Source organism: Rhinolophus sinicus, chromosome 17 (genome assembly GCF_057876585.1).
Source record: "Rhinolophus sinicus isolate RSI-liver-muscle chromosome 17, RSI-T2T, whole genome shotgun sequence".
Lineage (NCBI taxonomy): Eukaryota > Metazoa > Chordata > Mammalia > Chiroptera > Rhinolophidae > Rhinolophus > Rhinolophus sinicus.
The window spans coordinates 161,219,020-161,237,128 of record NC_142517.1 but is presented as its reverse complement, the minus strand read 5'-3'; the positions used below and the strand labels follow the sequence as shown (position 1 = coordinate 161,237,128).

General features: G+C 38.8%; 1 protein-coding gene across 2 annotated transcripts in view; it reads right to left on the bottom strand.

Moving 5' to 3' along the window:
• Nucleotides 1-54: 54 nt before the first annotated feature.
• Nucleotides 55-18,109, bottom strand: part of ITGA6 (integrin subunit alpha 6) — a 67,264-nt gene continuing 49,209 nt past the window's right edge. The window contains exons 15-26 of one of the 2 annotated variants that reach the window (XM_019727442.3): nt 17,894-18,083; nt 17,718-17,801; nt 17,543-17,622; nt 17,316-17,393; nt 17,126-17,228; nt 15,539-15,712; nt 14,134-14,232; nt 13,923-14,033; nt 13,725-13,823; nt 7,785-7,910; nt 4,497-4,626; nt 55-2,259 (exon numbers count right to left, since the gene is read on the bottom strand). In XM_019727442.3, the coding sequence (XP_019583001.1) occupies nt 4,519-4,626; nt 7,785-7,910; nt 13,725-13,823; nt 13,923-14,033; nt 14,134-14,232; nt 15,539-15,712; nt 17,126-17,228; nt 17,316-17,393; nt 17,543-17,622; nt 17,718-17,801; nt 17,894-18,083 (1,252 nt within the window). In that variant the 3' untranslated portion in view covers nt 55-2,259; nt 4,497-4,518. The remainder of the gene's footprint in view (nt 2,260-4,496; nt 4,627-7,784; nt 7,911-13,724; nt 13,824-13,922; nt 14,034-14,133; nt 14,233-15,538; nt 15,713-17,125; nt 17,229-17,315; nt 17,394-17,542; nt 17,623-17,717; nt 17,802-17,893; nt 18,084-18,109) is intronic. The other variant, XM_019727440.3, reaches the window with a different exon arrangement.

The following is an 18,109-nucleotide window of genomic DNA, read 5'->3' as shown; positions in this document are numbered from 1 at the left end:
ACTTATAAGTTTAGAGTTTGTTTCATATATACAATGCTGTGTTACTAAGCAATGAACACTTTCATAAAAAAATTTATTTCACACTTTTATACAAATATCCACAGGTATTTTCTAATCATGAAATAATTTTACAATGCTAGTTAGTATAAAAATGTATCAAATGTGAACAGACCAGTGACTCGACTTGAGATGACATTTTTAACAACTATAAATTTAAACACCACTACATTCTTGTTTCTTTGTTGTTTAACCACCCTTCCACCCCCCACCCCACCCTTTTTTCAGGACATTCATTTTTATAACAAAGGTCTATAAAAACGTTCAAAATATCAGCTTCTTAGCAACCTAAAAAGCCAGTGCATTAGGTTCCAAGTTACCTAAGCAAGAAACTGAGATTTTAAACACTATTATGACCTGCTTCAAGAAGTTTTTGTAAACAAATATCATTTGTAAAACAATTTTTGTGAGTGAAAATTCCAAAGTACAACTAGAATAATGTTCTTCGTATCTTCAGGGCATAAGATTTCCGAAAAGAAAAAAAAATAAAACTCCAAAGCAACAATGGCACATAGCTGTATTTTGTTCTTTTAAAACACTAAGACACTGCTTGCACTGTCAAAACAAATTAGCACCTGTTTGCTGTTGTTCCCTATATAACTTAACATTTTGAAGCACAGTAATTAAAAAAAAAATTCAGCTTTCATATCTATTCAACCTCTGTTCAATGTATAGAATAATGACTTCCTCCGCCCTCCATTTTTATAATTAAAAAACATTCTAATGTTCTTGTTAGAGTAGTCCTGAAGTAATTTGGGGAATCTATAGAGAGCAGAGGAAACAAAGCGAAAAATAGAACACTGACTCACTGATTAAATTATTCCAATAACATTAAAAACTTAAAAGCCATGAAGTTCTAATCTGACTTTTGGTATCAGATACTCAGTAGTCTTACACTGGATCGATTTGGATCCACCATAGGCACTCACCATTACTTTCAAGTCCTTTATATACAGCAGTGACAAAAGTTCAAGAAACAAACCCATTATTTCCAAGAGTTCCTGAAAGTTATAGTATGTAATTCAGAAATATCACACAGGCTCTAAACTCAACAATCTGATGTCTGTTAAGAATTAAACATCTTACAGTTAATCCCATTTCTTAAACAAAACTTTTGGGTTTGGAGGGAAGGGTCAGGGCTATTGTGAAGGAAGATGTTTTAATAACTTAAACTTATCTGTAAATTATAACAACTCTGGTACATTTATAAAGAATTATTTTCTTTTTGCAGTAAATAATAATATAGGTCAAACCAATGACCTCCCATGTCCTAACTGATTGCTTAATCCAACCTGAAGGGTAAATTGGAGAATCTTTGGCCTGTTAGTCAATAGCAAAATGGTTTGTAAAAAGAAAAAAATAAATACCATATACAAGTAAGTATAACTAGCATTCAAGTCTGTTGCACCTGTGTGTTTTAGTGAAAAGGGAGAATGGAACCTGTATGTAATTGGTGGGAGCAAGTATTCACACTTCTAGGAAATGGAAAAAGATGGCAGGATGGCAACATCACCTTCTATTGCACATTTAATTTTAAGATAGTACTTTAAATTGAAACACAACTACCCCTAAGGGCATTGTCTTGTGCTGTGGGACAGTTAACGTGCAGGTTCTCCAGTCCTATGGGAAGAATGTTTGCAGAGGCAGTGCCGAGGTTAGGATGGTCACTCTGTTGCCATGGTGACTGTGGGTGCCTTCTTTGAGCTACACTATTGGGAGGATGTCATATGAGCGTAACTGGGCAGGCCCTTCCCCGGCACACGTGAGTCAGCCGCACCAAAAAAAAAGGCAACTCGAAAAGTTAAATTAAGGCAGTTAAAGAAAAATCCATTCCAACAGTCTTAAATTTGGCTGTGCAAAACAGGAGCCTTAGGGTAGGTAACAATGTCCACAGCAGTTAAAACTGTACGTTCGTACTGTATGTAGTCTGTCTGAAACCAATATTCAGGTCTTGGAACAGGCTTTTAAATCCATTTGAATTTCTGAGTTGGGAAAAATTAAAAAAGCAGTTTGGGTACTGTGAAGCTTCTTTGGTCCCCCCTAGGAGTAGCTTTCATTTTCATTCCACCTTGTGATCCACTGTTTTTTTTCAAGGTTATCATTATATTTTTCATCTTTGATCTCTCGCTCTTCTTTCCGGATCCTGACAGCATGATATCGGGGAACGCTATCATCGTACCTAGAGCGTTTAAAGAATCCACACTGGAGAAGGGGGAAAGAGAAAAAGAAACAAATTAAGTAATCTCAGGAAAAGCAAGTACACTAAACGGGTACGTCTACGCTTTCTGTTCAGCCAAGCCTACCTCTGGACTAAGGGAAAAAGACATGGTTTCTTTTAAGAAAGAACTAATTAAGTCGAAAAGAACTGATAACAGCCAGTGGAGATAAATGGAAGAGAACAGCTGTAAAACTGGAAGAAAAGTCCGTTTTTCCATCTTGTCTACATTTTGTAACAATGTAACCTATTTCCTTATTAAATTTAAGAGTTTATGAAACATTGCTTCCATTTTTTATAATCACAATACTATAATATAAAAGATCTAATTTTTAGATTATTAAAACATCATTTTGAAGAAAAAAAATTTTTAAGGCCATAGACCAAAGATAATTTCATGCCTTTCTCCCACTAACAAAATGGAACTCAGGTCACAAATAGTTTACAAATTACAGTTTGAATACGCCAGTGTCCAAATGGGTCAGTTTAAGAATTTTCTCTCCTCCGACGCTCCAGTACACATCTCTCATTAGCTAGAAGGTAATTTATACTGCTGGGGCTTGCTGCTGTGCTTCCAAATTAAGCTCTTTTACTAATAAATCATGTAACTCTGTCCTGCAATAAAATCAATCATACCACAAGGAACTTGAGGAAAGTATCAGTAGACTGAATTTCAGAGCTCCGCCTAATTTCTTCTTTTTTTTGCAAAAGAAAAAGACATTTACATTTCAATTGTTAATGAATACATATTTTATTCTTTAAAAAAATATGCAATCTGATTCAAAGTAGATTTTTACTGAGAACATATCTAGATATTTAAAAATCAGATTGAATTTTTTTACATGAATGTATATGCCTTTTTAAAAAAAATGTGTTTTCAATTAAAAAATGCAGATAGAAGAAGGATGAGGAGGATACTTAGAATGGTCTGTTTTTATAACATAAATTCATTCAACATAAATGTTCTGTTCCTATTAATGTTTTTATTACATGACATTAATAGGAACAGAACATTTATGTTGAATGAATTTATGTTATAAAAACGTCATGGGGCAGAATAAAATTATGTGCATAGTTATCACTGAATCAATAGGAAAAATGGACCAAGAAGGACCAATGAGGCCATTTCAACATGGACTCCTATATTATCCTGTGCATAAAAAGCCAAATCACTATTACAAAATGTGGCTCCTGCCCCATTTAAATAAAGAAGGAAATCAAGGTTGATATGTAAAACTGAAATGGAAATGTTGGGATTCACTGAGACAGTGACATGGAAAGGGATTGTAGGAGTAATTCTATCCTCTCATGCTCACAGAAATGGAAAAAGGAATCACCACCAATTCCTGTTTCCACGGATTCACAAATAAGAGAAGCAAAACATGAACTTAAAAATTAACTGAGACCCCAAGATTGAATCAAATCTCTTGGAACATGAATCAAGGTCAAAATCCATTACAACATTTTGAAATAAAAACTATCCAGAGCATTTGTATACTAGAATTTTGTGTACTGAAGGTCACTTTGGTAAAGAACTATTTTCTGAAATTGGTCATAACATCCATCATGCCAACCAATAGTCTTGGTTTGTTGTAATGGTCTTCGGCCTGTGGTAGATATGCAGGAAGAGGAAGTTGCATGCTTAGCTAGCATAAAACAATTTCTGAGCAACAATAAAAGCATTCTAGCCTTCCCCCATCACTTTATAGCAAGGAGATAAAAAAGATGACAGTGAGAAAGCCTTCTCATCAAGAGAAACACCATGTTTCCAACATGCAACAGGTTAATTAGGCAGTCAACACAAGCGTTTTGGAATTTGGGAAATTCCAAAATGGACAAGAAATCTGGAATGATTTCTTATGCATCTTTGAAATTCCAAGTGGGATGCTGCATACTGGAGTAACAACATGTGGCAAACTGGGCTACTGTGGAGGTCAAAGCCTCCTTTTGTGTGTACATAGATTGCAGTTTTCTTCATTGCTGTGGACTTATGTTTAACAACACAAAATAACTCACCTGCAACGGAAGATTCTTTGTGCATTAAAAAAAACAACTGTGAGCTTTCGAGTGAAATAAATAAAATAAATCCAAGCAAGGCAAGCCAGTGTGGACATTTGGAAACATCTGTTAATGGGACACATACAGCAAGCTGTTGCTCTTAAAGTTAGCCACCACAACCATAGCAGGTCCCACAGCTAGCAATTAAAAAACATTGATCAATTACCAATTACAGAAGTAGATCAATACTATGCATCAGAAGTAAGCCTCTCTTTATCAGATGGCTGAGCATGGATCTCAGCCTTGTGATATGTGGCATCATAATGATCTTTCTTATTTCTCTTGAAGAAACCACACTACAAGGAAGCAAGGTATTTAGTCAGTTTTACAGTTTGGTGTAATAAGAGCTAAACAAAAAAAAAAGTCTTAGATTTTAACCTGTTTTCTATTCATAGCTTGTTTACCAAGAGACCACTATGGATCAAGTGAAAGTGAACAGCCACGGCACTATATTCCATTGGGACAGCAATCAACCCAAGTCTATTACCATGGGTCTCTCTCGGGTCAAATATTTATATGGGTGACATTGGTTAGCTGATTGATTTTTCTATTTGTAACAGAAATCCTGAGGACAAAAATTATCCTAAAAGGGAAAATATATACACATCTGATTATAGGTGTAGGTGGTTTCTCCCTGCAGGAGAATATGGACTTGAAAACAGGCCTAAGATTGACTTCTGCAGTTTATTGAGGCAAAGGTTAAAGAATCAATTCTCTAAAATTTAGCACAAATCCAAATAAAATAGAGATACTGTATTTTTCTGCCTTTCACAGTAAATTTTATGGAATAAATGCCATCTAGTTGAGGCCTTTGGATTTGTGGGGTGAATCACAATATAAATTCGAATATACCATCATGAAAGAATGATTGCAGTCATTGACCCAAATTCTGAACCAGCGGGTAACCCTGAAGGGGTAGGAACCTATGCTCCTCAGCTTAAGTCCCTCTAAGTGAGTATCAAAGAATAATTCTACTTTCTACTATATCCTTTCCTTCATTCCGCGATGGAGAACTTTTACTCTTTACTTTTATCTAGTTCCTAAGACCATGGAACTGCCCTTTGAAATATAACTTGGTCAAATAAATCTCTGCCCTCCTGAAAAATTCTGCTTCCTAGTCTGGCAACTCATCAAAGTAAAAAAATCTAGATCTGCTTTGTACAATATGGTAGCCACTAACTACATGTGGCCATTCAAATTTAAATTAAGTTAAATTAAATTACATTTACAAGTCAATACCTTATTTGCCCTGGCCATATCCCAGTTGCTCAATAGCCACATATGACTAGTGGCCACCATATGGGACGGTACAGCTTCAGAACATTTCCATTAATCCATAAACTTTTATTGGGCAGCGTTGATCTAGACAATTTATCTTGATACCTATTTGTGACTCTCCATTTAATACACAGTGAACACCCCCACCCAACTTTCAATAACGTGTGCTAGTAAATAGGGTGGGAAAATGAATAAACCAGAAACTGAGAGCGCTGGTGCTGCCTCCAACTTGGAAACGTTCTGAAAACCCATGGCATAAGCATCTTGGCAAAATGAAGGTGAATGGACCAGCCTGGAGGACTTTCCTCTTTCACCTCCAAACAAAATCCTATGCAGAATCTCAATATTTAAAGCAAATAAAATCAGAACTAGTCTGGTTGAAGTGGAGATGTCAGCCCTAGCCCCACCTGCTTACTCCTGGCATCTACGTGGATGTGCAAAACCCACTTTAAAGGCCACTGAACTAGAGTCCTTTCTGGCCCCAAAATTCTATGACTTTAACACATAACAAATAGTTCAGTTTCAGAAAGAATAGTATCTAGCTGTAAAATAATAAAAATGATTTTCATCTGGGGGTTGTAGATGTTGTTTGATTACTTTAGAGTTCACTTGTGAGTTGGGATGCTTCAGAACTAAGGAAAAAAAGAGCCAATGAGATCATCTAGTCCAACCTACTTATTAAACAGCCGAGGCAAACCAGTACCCCAGGGAGGTGAAATGATTTGCCCAAGATTATATAGCTTGGATTTCTTAACTCTCAACCCACTGCTATGTCTCATCCTCATTCAAAACTGCCAATAAGACCTGCTACAAAACAGATTATCCTTGTGTCCTTTTCCAGAGAGCACAAGAAGGCCATCCTCAAATATAAAACCTCAAATTCAGTTTTCGATATCAAAATAATCTTCAGGGCTTCTCCTATATTGGTTGGCTGTGCTTAACCAGGGAAACCTATTGCCTGAAACATCAGAGGTAGGACTGGCTAATGCCGCCTGTGAGGAAGAATCTTGGCATGAACAGATACCAAGCTTCAATCACACATTTGGAGGACACCAGAAAATTATCTCAGATTGGCAAAAGGAAGTTACTTGGAAAAATAAATCAAACAGGAGATGCCCAATATTTGAACATGAGACTATCCGGAACCCTTGCCATTCTACTTTTGGATCCGAGAAAAGGATGAGAATAGTCTGCTCTTAGAGATTGCTGGCTGAGGTTCATAATTCTTTATGCAAAACTCACTGGACCAGATATGTTTGGAAATCCCGAGTTTTGGGTATTTTAGACAAGTAATATGTATACTTAATGCCACTGGAACCAAAACATATTTCTAAAGTGAAATTAATGAACAAAGGATAAAGACTGCACGGCCTCTCTTCACATCACGTCAAGTTTTGCTGCCAAATAAGTCATTACAAACTTTCAGTTTTCAGAGTTATTTTTGCAATTTGTAATTGTTGGTAAGGGACTGTGGACCTCCATTACTGAGAATAAATCCAAAATCTATAGGTTGTAATCTTTGGCAAAAGATGTATGCATCCGTCTCACACACACTTTTTTGTAAACTATTTATTGGTAGAAGTAGGGGGAAGATACTCCATTTTATGTGCAGGACCAATTCTAAAGCGGGACATATTGAACCCAAATCTTTCTCATGTTTGATATAGGCTATGATGACCCCCTTGAGATGCAGTTGTTCATTGATTTCATAATTTTATATTCTTAATCTAGCTGCAATGATGTAAAGCCCAATAGCTGCCATGAACATTTATTTGCTTACTACAGAAGTTGGAATTAACAGGGATAGATTCAGATTAATGTACTCAACAATTTGGCATAGGTTCAGAAGATTCTAAAACTAGTACAAATTTTGAAATTGTTATTTGCCAAACATGCTAAGTTATATGTGAAAAACACCAACATTTATACATTTAAGAAACTTCTTATAATGTATAAATAATATACTTTTAAACACAAAGTATTAGGTAGACATACAGGTGTTTTTCATAAAATTCCCAAGTTTGTTGTATGTTGGGAAAGTTTCATAATAAAATGTTGGGGAAAGGGAATACATGAAAAACAGAAATGTACATACGCTATCAGTGTTCAATTTACTTTTTTAAAAACATGAAATAAAGTTTAAAATCATGAAACTCACATTCCGGCTCTAACTTACCTTCCATAATAAAAGAACTAACAGAGCAAGCATCAAAATTCCAGCAAGAATAGCCACGAGGATGATCCACCAGGGGACTCCTGAATGCTGTGCTACAGTCTTTGAGGGAAACACAGTCACACGAACCTACGGACACGCAAGACAGCAAGATGATTATAAAATGGGGTGACAGTTAATACCAGGAGTTTACAGTTCTCATTCTGTTTCCGGACACATTTTGGACAATGCAGCCCATGGACGGATAAGATGCCTTTTTGACACAAGGTCCTCTCCCTTCAGCATGGAATATTGCTTCAAAAGGCATTCCTTGGAGATCTTTTCCCAGAACCAGGAAAATGCGGAGTTACGTTTTGACATAGTGGTTATTTTTTTGCTAACTTATCTTTTAAGAACTTTTGTTAAGGAAAGTAGAGAAAATTGTATCATGAACCATCATTTCTCGTCAAGTTTCAACAGTTACCGGTACATAGCCAATCTTGTCTCATCTATGTAATCTGGTATCTTTTTGAGAACGATCATACTTTCTTAAAAATTATTTTCAGCAATAGAAATAATTGGGCCAATTTATGCACAATTAGCCTACATTCCGCACTTAGATTTTAATGATGCTGTGAAATATAAAAACAGGGCTGGAGCTGCATGACTGATACCATTTTAATTTTTCCTTAGGCTATCACACTAAGGACCCTAATGAACAATAAAATCTCCTAAAATAGCTTGGTGCCACCTTCTACAACAATGTGTATGGACAATCTAGACTCTGAATTCATTCAGAGGCAGCTGAGAGATTTAAGCTGCAGCTGATGAGAAGCTTAATCTCTAAACATTTGATAGTTGGCAAATGCCAAGTAAACAGAGTTCATTCAGAAATCGAAAAAGTTGCTTACGGAAATTCACAACAACCTGGTTAATGTTGGTTCAGAGCTCAAGTGGATTTTTGTGATGCCAGGAGACTATTTTTCAAAGCACATAAAATACCTAGTGACTACTATGAATATGATTTTATAAATTATACTAATGAGAAACCTACCAGTTTGAAGTTTCTGATATTTCTGACTTAAGAGAATATAAAGAGTAAACAAAACTGAGAAGGACCATTTAACTTCTGAGAAGTATTTTAGTCAAGTATTCTATATTAATATTGAACACTGGATGCTGCCTAAAAATGCTTCTAGGTCTACATTGTACTTCAATACTTCTGTACTGCAATTCTTTTTTTAAAAAAAAGCTCTTCATTAAAGTACTTTTCTTTCTACTTATACTAGAAAACAGCTTTCAACCCTGTTTAACCCATATAAAATACTTAAAGGCAGGATTTTTGCTTTTCTCTAAACATGTAGTAAGGAGGAATTCACATTTCGAGTTTTCAGCAAACTAATTGACTATAACAGGCAGGCTTAAACACCTTTATCAGCTACCGGGTTTCCTGTTTTGATCTGAGGTTTGGCCCTTGCGCCTAGCCCCTAGGGGGGCCTCAGAGCTCACTTCCCCTCACCTCCCTTCCCCCTACAGATGCCCCAGCTGTAAGGTAAAAACAATCCTTTCTTGAGATTACTGGTTCTAGCACAGGGCGATCCATAAAGTAGGGGGAAAAAAATGGTGAGAGACCAGAGAAGAAATAATATAGTTGATGTGACTGGTAAATTGACCACTCTACATCAAAACAAAAAGATAATTTCAATTAGCCTACACCGAATCTCATTTAACTTTGCTTCCCTAGTATCTAGTACAGGGAAGGTACCTTGTGTGTCCTTGTGGGCAAGGTGACAACTTGACAACATTCTCATTTGTAAGAATAAATTCTGATAATCCTGGATGTGGAGAGTAGAGACTAGTCCGTGGCAAGGGGAATCAGCCTTATAATCACACTGTGTACTAAAGAAAGCCTTTTAAATGGCTAATAACAGGGGGAAATTACGCCCATAAAAGGCTGCCATCCAATAGCATACGGGATGAACTAGGAAATCTGTGACTTTGCAGCCAGGGGCGGCAGGGTGGGGGGTGGGAATCCAGCTGAGCGCTCTAAGCCCCAGGTCTGGCTACTTATTCAAACCAGAAATTGGAACCTTGTAGAAACTGCAAAACAAATCATTGGACAAAGACTGAGGACCGAAGTTAGTGGCTGGGCTACCCATTTAAAGGGCAGATGTGCCCTGCAAACCTCGTCTGTGTGATGGGCCACGCGGCTGCGGACTAGGGAGAGGCCAGTCAACGAGACTTTGTTTGTTTACTTCAGTTGTCAACTGAAGGTGTTTTTGTTTTTGTTTTGTTTTGCAGCATAGTCATTCTCCAGCTGGGATGACGAGTAAGGGAAGACCAGTGGGAGCTGCAATTCTCAGAGCTCTGGGAAGCCTGGTCTCATCTTGTCACAGTAACTGTCACTGATGGACAATGACAGGTTAAGGCGAGTAGAAATTACTTCCAACTCCAGAAACAATATTCTATTTTGGTTGCATGAACATGTAGGCATTTCCATAGGGATGATCCAGGCACGGGAACGTCCTTCATCATGTGCCTGCCTGGAGGGCTTGAGCTCTGCTGACGCATGAAATTCTGGCACCGGTGAGCTGTGCTTACACCCCATCAGCTTGCCCAGCCACAGTTGCTTCCCTAAATCTCTGTGTAACGTAATACCCTCACTCTCACTGAATACTAGTGCTAGAAATCACTCAACAAAGGGATTGTCGTATCCTTTATAAAAGTCTGTTAAAGACACCATCCCTCTAGTGAGTGTTCCTCGTGTCAGAAATCCAGCTTATAATAGGATCCCTATCTCAAGTTCTCTGAATTTAGAGCAAAACGAAACAAAACAAAACTTATTCCCCTGAAGTACAATGTGCCTTCATTTACCTGTCATATTTCCTTTTATCTTTGGCAGCCAGGAGCGTAGATACTCTCTTCCTATTTCCTTAGGAATGAATTGGGGTACATAAGTACAACCAATAAACGACCCCCTCCTTCCCTGGCTTAATTCAACAATTCTCACCTGTGTTCACCTTCTTCTAGACCATGAAATTCTTAACAAATGACCCTATATCTTATTCAACTTTGCTTCTCTAGCATCTGTGCAGGGAAGGCACATTGTGTGTCTTTAATAACTTGATAACTGGATGGATTCAATTTAACTGATGCTAAAATATAACCACCTCATCTTTATAACCAGCTCTCTCTGTGTTATAACGATGTCTTAAAAGTGTCTTACTGAGAAGTGAACACAAAACTTTTGAAATTAGTTTTGTTGTAAGGAAACAAAAAGGGTTTTTCTTTTTCTTTCTTTTTTAAAGGCAGGATTAGGGTCAAAGCAATGGGAAGAAGTTTCAATATTAAGACCAAAAGACAAATCTGCATTAGTCAACATCCTTTACTTCTATCTCCAAAGAAAAACGATCTTCAGCCTGAAGATGAACCAAGATAAAGATGGAATTTAAATCCGTAATAAGGGAAGGAATAAAAAAGGAAGGCCTGACACTTGAACTAAGCTAAAATCTTTAGGTACCCACCCCCCAAAAAAAAACACTGCTCCTTAAAATACTAAAGAAATATGTAGATACAATACCTGAACTTTGTAACTCAGAAATCACTGTTACTAAGAGATATCAGAAGACTAGAGGTAAGACAGTATCTCAGTTTTCAAAAGAAAGGGGTTTTACATGAGATGAGTAATCCATTCACAAATCTACCAATTCTTAAATAAAATAGCATCAGAGCAAAGACTCCACACAATTCCCATTAGCAGGCATGAGTTCCCCAAACCCTAAGAATATGAACTGCTCAAAAGACCCTCATTTTCATTTGTGACACAGCCACTAGACTGACTCCACGGCCCTCAGTTCCATCATCTAGAAAACAACAGCCCTGGATGACGAGTCATGGGCCCGGGGTCTGGTCTCATCTCCCCATGCTAGTCCTGTGACGCTGACAGAGGGACAACCTTCCTTGGATTCAGTTTTCTCGTGTGAATTTGAGACGTGGGGACTTTTAATGGGGAGCAAGTGTCACAGTCAAAGAACAGCAACCCTGAAGTCAGGTAATTATAGGTTTCAATCCAGAAGCCCAAATTACATCCCTTCTCTACACCTGCTTCTTCTTCTTCCTTTTTTTTTTTTTTTTTTTTTTTTGTAAAACGGGTACAAAGTCTGAATTCTTCTGAGGTTTACATGATAGCCCATAGGTAAAGCATCTAGTAAATTGTAGACAGTTTATTAATGCTTTATTAATGTTAGTCCTTCCCCTCTCAAGTGTTCTTTCTCTTTCTAGCTCTAAAAATTCAGTGATTCTCAGGGTTGCTGATTTAAAGTTACAGAAAGCTACTGCAGCCCGCTTCAGTCGGAGAGGCAGAGAAAGGATTCTCTGGGAGGGTGTGATTTAGCTGACAGTCCCTTATGACGCCTTATTGACAGGACGTTGAAAGGTGGGCAGGAGTAACATGCGAGGATAATATAAAGCCACACATGGGTGACCATGTGTCCTAGTGAGCCTGAAACAGTCCCACTTTACACCACTGGTCTCAGCACCCTGCGCCATGTAGCACCTGCCCCAGACAAATATTTTCTGGTTTGGATGATAAATTGTATGTGTCAGAAACCGAAGTGATCAGAAAGCTCCCTGGTGCCTCAGCTGCCTCAAGGACTGAAGCCAGGCCATTTCCATAAGCAGATCAGTACATCAACTTAAGAAGAATAATTCACCATGTTCCTTTCTCCATTCAGTCTCTTTTGCAAAATATTCCCATCTGTGACATGATACACGCCCCTGTGGGTTCCAGACCCCCAGAGGGTGCCCCACACTCGTGGCACAACACAAGCTGCTGCTCCTCGTCCTGTTCAATATGTTCCTTAATTGCCTGGATGAAGACACAGCAGCCATACTTCTCAGTTTGGAAAAAGATAAAGCTTGCAGGGATAGAAAGTTAAGAGAGAGCAAATGATCAAGCCTCAAAATTACTTTGTAAACTGAAACAACGGACCAAAAGCAAATCACATGAAACGCAAAGATACATTTAAACGCATGCCTTTAAGTTTTGCTCAAGGATGGGATATTAAAAACTTAGCTTGACCACAAATTGTAACGAAAAATCTTGAACATTTCAGCAGAACACAAACATAAAAAGAGTAGCTACTAAAAATGCAAACACAATCCTCAACAAACATTAAAACACCACATTTTAGGCTGAGATGCTTCAGGGTAAGCTGAACTTGGCAGACCACACGTCAGCTACTCTGCCCATCCCTGACCATCAAGGATGGTCACGTTGCCCAACGAGGGCTGGCCCAGGAAGAGGAGAGACCTAGAACCAGTTCAGCTGTGCTGGGAATGATGGACAACTGAGGTGCTTAGCTCTGAAGAGAAAACAGAGGCATGTCCAAGGAGCCATGACAGTTTCTTTTCAATTATTTCAAAGGCTCTCTTGGCTACATGGCCGAGAAAGAACTTATTATGAACTTGGGGCATCACCAGGGGCTGATTTTATAAGATTCAATTCTAGATTCATACACACAGAGAGCTTTTCTAATAACTGCAGTGGGGCACACATGGCACGAGCTACCCCATAATGTGGTGGTCACCATCACTGGGGGCTCTCCTCTCCACCAATGGCTACAGCATTAGGGTCAGAATAAGACATGGGTTTCTAGAGAATAGAGAGGTGGGAGGTGCCCCCATTCTTTCATTGAGCCAACAAGTCTCAAATCTACCACGTGCACTTCAAAACTAGATGACCCTAGATTCACTTCTTATTTCAATGATTCTATTAAAGTACAGCTTGGGGTGGCAGTACCTTCAGATGTGCTCTGATTTCTCTTTAATGGGGGTAAATAACGGTGCTTTGAGGGAAATGAGTGCTAGAGCAGCACGACCTCAGGCCATGGGCACAGAGGAAAAGAGTGACACAGAGGAAAGAGTGATTTGCTCTGAACTGAATAAGGATGGGGAACCTCTCACCTGAGTGCCTGCGTTTGGCAGCTTGATATTCTCGGTGGTAGCAGTTACATCAATGGAAGCCCGCACAAGAATGTCCAAGTAGTTCATTTTAGAATATTCCTGTTTGTAGACAAAATTAGCAATTGTGTTAGGGAAGTGAGAAACATCCTAGGAGGTGGCAAATGACTTCCGGGGGGGACAGCCTTTGCGGGGCCACACCTCTAGAAATGTGCTGTTCCATAACCGGGAGCGCAAAATCACCGAGGCCTTGCTATCCAGCCCCCGCAGCGGGCATCTTATGTTCACACACCTCACGTTGACACTGCAGTTCTGGGGAGAAAAGGAAGAGCAGTCTTTAAAATGTAAGGGTCTGGGGAAGACCTTCCCCCCAGCCTTGGTCAAATATTCATAGCTCTTGTAAAATACTTACAAGAGTCTGGTATTTTCTTTCAGCAAACAAAGAAAATTTTTTGGTATCATCTATCTGTTTTTCAGCAATTTCCCGTTTCTTTCTTGAGTTGTGAGACTCCTGTAAAGAATTATATCCAAAATAGTTCCACGTAAGTACCTTTGTCCCTACTGTACAAACCTCTTAAGCACACCCTTTCACAAGATGCCAAATCCACATCATCGACAATACTCGGCCTTCTCCCATCACCAATGACGCAGAAATAATTTAAGTGTAAAATCTGCAAGTGTTATTACCAACCTCACTTCAAGTTTGTGGATTTAAGTAATTTATTCCCACGCTGACCTAAAAACTCAGGGAGAGCAAGAGGCTTCCTTTGTTCTTCTGTCTCCCCACTCAACTGTGAGCATCCTAAGAGCAGGGATCAAATCTCATGCCTGTATCTCCAGCACCAGCTCGGTGCCTAACATATGGTAAAAAGTCAGCACATCTTGAACGAATAAGCGACACAAAAGAACAGGGAAAGAAGCAAAAAGAACTAGCATAAGATTTATTCTCAGTCAAGTACCGAAAACTAACCCATATAAGAAGTTCTAACATTGCATTTTCCTTAAAGTAAGGATTAAGAATCATGGACCAGCCTGTTTTTCAAAGTTGATGGACAGAGGATCATTCTAATAAGCCACCAACTACCAACACTGAGCACACCCTGCCACCTTATAATTTCAAACAGAAAAAAAGAGATATTCAACAACAAAGCAAGTCTTCATCACTCTGGAGTACATATGATAAACCAGTTATATAAGCAGTAGAGAGAAGGGTTACGAGTGAAGGCTTTGAAAACAGGCTGAGCATGAATGTAGAATCTGCCTCTTAACTGTGGAGTGACTTTGAGACAGTTAATCCCTCTGAATTTCAATTTCCTCATCTATGAAATGGTGACGCAAAATACCTCATAGGACTATCAAGAGAATGAAATGAGCAAATGCAAACAAAATGCTTAGCATAGTACCTGAGACACAATAAGTACTCAGCAAATATTTACTGTTTTAAAAAACAAGAAGGGAAGGCTTTCAAGATCACTGGCCAAGATGCCAGTATGTTTTGTAATGAGTTTGGATCTACTGGGCGTTAACACTGGCATGTCCCAGTCCTTATATATCACACGGGATCATAAAACTTCAAAACGTCATTTGCTTCAACAAGCTATGAATGACCCTGACTTCGGTGCCATAATGGTCTCTAATCAACAGAAATCCTAAGCCTGACTTTGTTCCTCAGCTACAGAAAAGAAATTATGACACAAAGAAAAAGTCAAAGAAAGTGCCAGCATATTAGTTCCCCAAGGAAAGTAATGGGTTTCTCCTCAAAAGTCAGCTCCTCTTATTTATATCTATGGAGACTTGAGATAAATCTACCAACATACCTTTAGGCCCAGAGAGTTTATTTCTTTTTGTGGCTCACAATCTATCTTTTCCAATCCTTTCGTTTCTACTTTCACCAAATAAAGCAACCATTTGCCGTTGCTAATTTCTTTTGGCCACTGGATATTCAAGGTCGCCGTGCCGAGATTTTTAAGAGGTTTGCCCAAGTTAATTACCTGTTAGAAAATAATACATATTATCCCAGTGTAATTCTCTTAATGTAAAAGTAGCAGCTCCTATTACCAAGAGGAAAAAAAAAGCCAAAATATCTGGCATCATCCTACAATACAAGCACAGACTCCAAACCTGGATTATCGATGGATGCTCAAAATAGAAATTTGTGCTTAAAGATTCTTGTCAATAAAAACAGAAAGATAAAAAAGGTCAAAAAGAAGTGCTGCCTCACTTAATCCAGGAACTACTGCTGTGTGCAACAGAATCTGCAGTGCACGTTCACTCTGTTCTCAACATGCTCAGAGAAGAGTCACACGCGTGTTTGTGAATCGCTCTGTAACCAGCCTGCTCGGCAGATGACAAAGGCCGTGCCTTGGCAATGCACCAACCACCTGCTTCAGGGAAACCCCATCTACTGCAAACGTGAAGCTGCTTCTGTCCTCTCCCACCCTCAGGGAGCTTGGGATAACACCGGAGAGACCTGAGTAAAATCATGATGGCAGCCATCAATCTATAAGGCCAAGCTCGGAATGAGCAACTTCCTGCAGCAGAAGCCAAGATGGTATGAGCCCTCTTTGTCTGTGTGGGCTGCTCCAGAACCCAGACTTCTTTCTCAGCCACACTGGCACAGGTGTCATAACCACCAGCACTACCTGTCCCAGCTGTGTCTGTCATGCTGAGACACAGAGGAGAATTCAGCTTCTTCCTCCTGTTGGAGTCAGGGGTGGGCCAATTCTTGCCATTTCAGGTGGTCACCTCAACAAGGGTTGCTATGCTTCCAGGAACATGATCTGAGCCACCCAGAGCCAAACCCACATCGGAGTTACGAGCCAACTCTGTTCCACGTGCTTATGTTCATTCGACTAGACTTAGTATCACTGTGACTGCCTACTTTGAAACAGTTCAGAGCAATCATTAGTCGTCCTTGCTGGCATGTGCCAAATCCACATTCACCATCACAAAGCTGGGCTTGGGAAAGGTGAGTGAACATTAACCACTGCAATAAGAGAGATGGCCTTACAATGGAGGAAGAAATAAATCAGAGCATGTTCTAAAGCCAAACATAAATTACTTTATTTTTCTGTTTTATAGACAGACTCGGGCATGGGGGTGGGGAGGAATCAAGGTGTCTCTATACCACGTATACATTAAAACTCTCTAATAGGAAAAAGACAAAATTGAACTGGATTCTGAACGAAGTCGTATGTTGAATGACAGCTATTGTTCTCTATTCTGAAGGACAAAACTTTTATGATAGCCAGGAGGTTAATTAAAAACTGGCAAACTCACTTTTAACTGAGCATTTATCAGTCATATTTATTAATATTATTTATGAAAATTACATATTCAAGACCATATTTAGTATATGCTAGCTTCCAGTATCTATAATAAAAGGACCCACTGCTACAACTTACCCTGAACTCATACTCGACTAAACTTCCCACTTCATCTTCAGATTTCATAGCTTGCTCACCAACAACTGTACCTCCAAAGTACACCTGGGAAGGTTTAGCAACTCTGTTAAATTAAAAAACACTAGTTTGAGTGAGGATTGTAAATGGTTCTTTCAAATACTGATTTGTTATGCTAAACACAAACACTTACCCAGAGACCGATAAAAGCAGTTCAATAACCACTTTTGCTGTAGCTGTAATTGAAGCCAAATTATCCTGATTGCTTGTTCTGAAAATGAAAAGGAAACAATAGGGTTTTATTTTAATAGTTTTCTCGGTACAATTACATTTCCTTTATGCGTTAGATCAGGGCCAATTCATTGACTGGCTGTGTTTTCATGAAATAATTCTGAATGGAAAGGTTGAAGTAACTCTTACGTTTCCAACTTCAGATTAATATCCAGATCTGTGGTGTCAAAGGTGACCTCAGTTGTACTTAAAATCAAATAAAAAGTAACCTGAAAAACAAAAATAGCTTTTAACACAGGCCAAGCATATTGACATCGTCATGTATTTAACACAGTAAAATACAGTATGTGAAGGAATCACCTACACTGGAATTTCTTTTGAAAGGATTTCCGAGCTCACAGTCTGCTTGGGAGCCATTTTGGTTGGCAACACAACTTAACTGTTTCTCCTGTAACAGGAAAACACACTAGATCAGATTCTGTTCACTTGCCACAGTGGTGGCTGCCTTTTCCCCCTCAGCGGGTCTCTAAATACACTTACAGGGAAAGCCCTCAGTTCTCTGTATGCAGAGTAAGTCAACGTGTCCGGAAAAGTTGCAATGAGTTTCGCTTCATGAGCGTCGTCGCCATCTTTTCTGGGATTGCTTGGGTTAGAAGGGCTGTTGGTCACTGTTATTTCTAAAGCAATGTCCTTCTGATCTTTTAGAACTAGTTCTGGAACACCTTTTTGACTATTGAAAAAAAAAAAGGGGGAGGG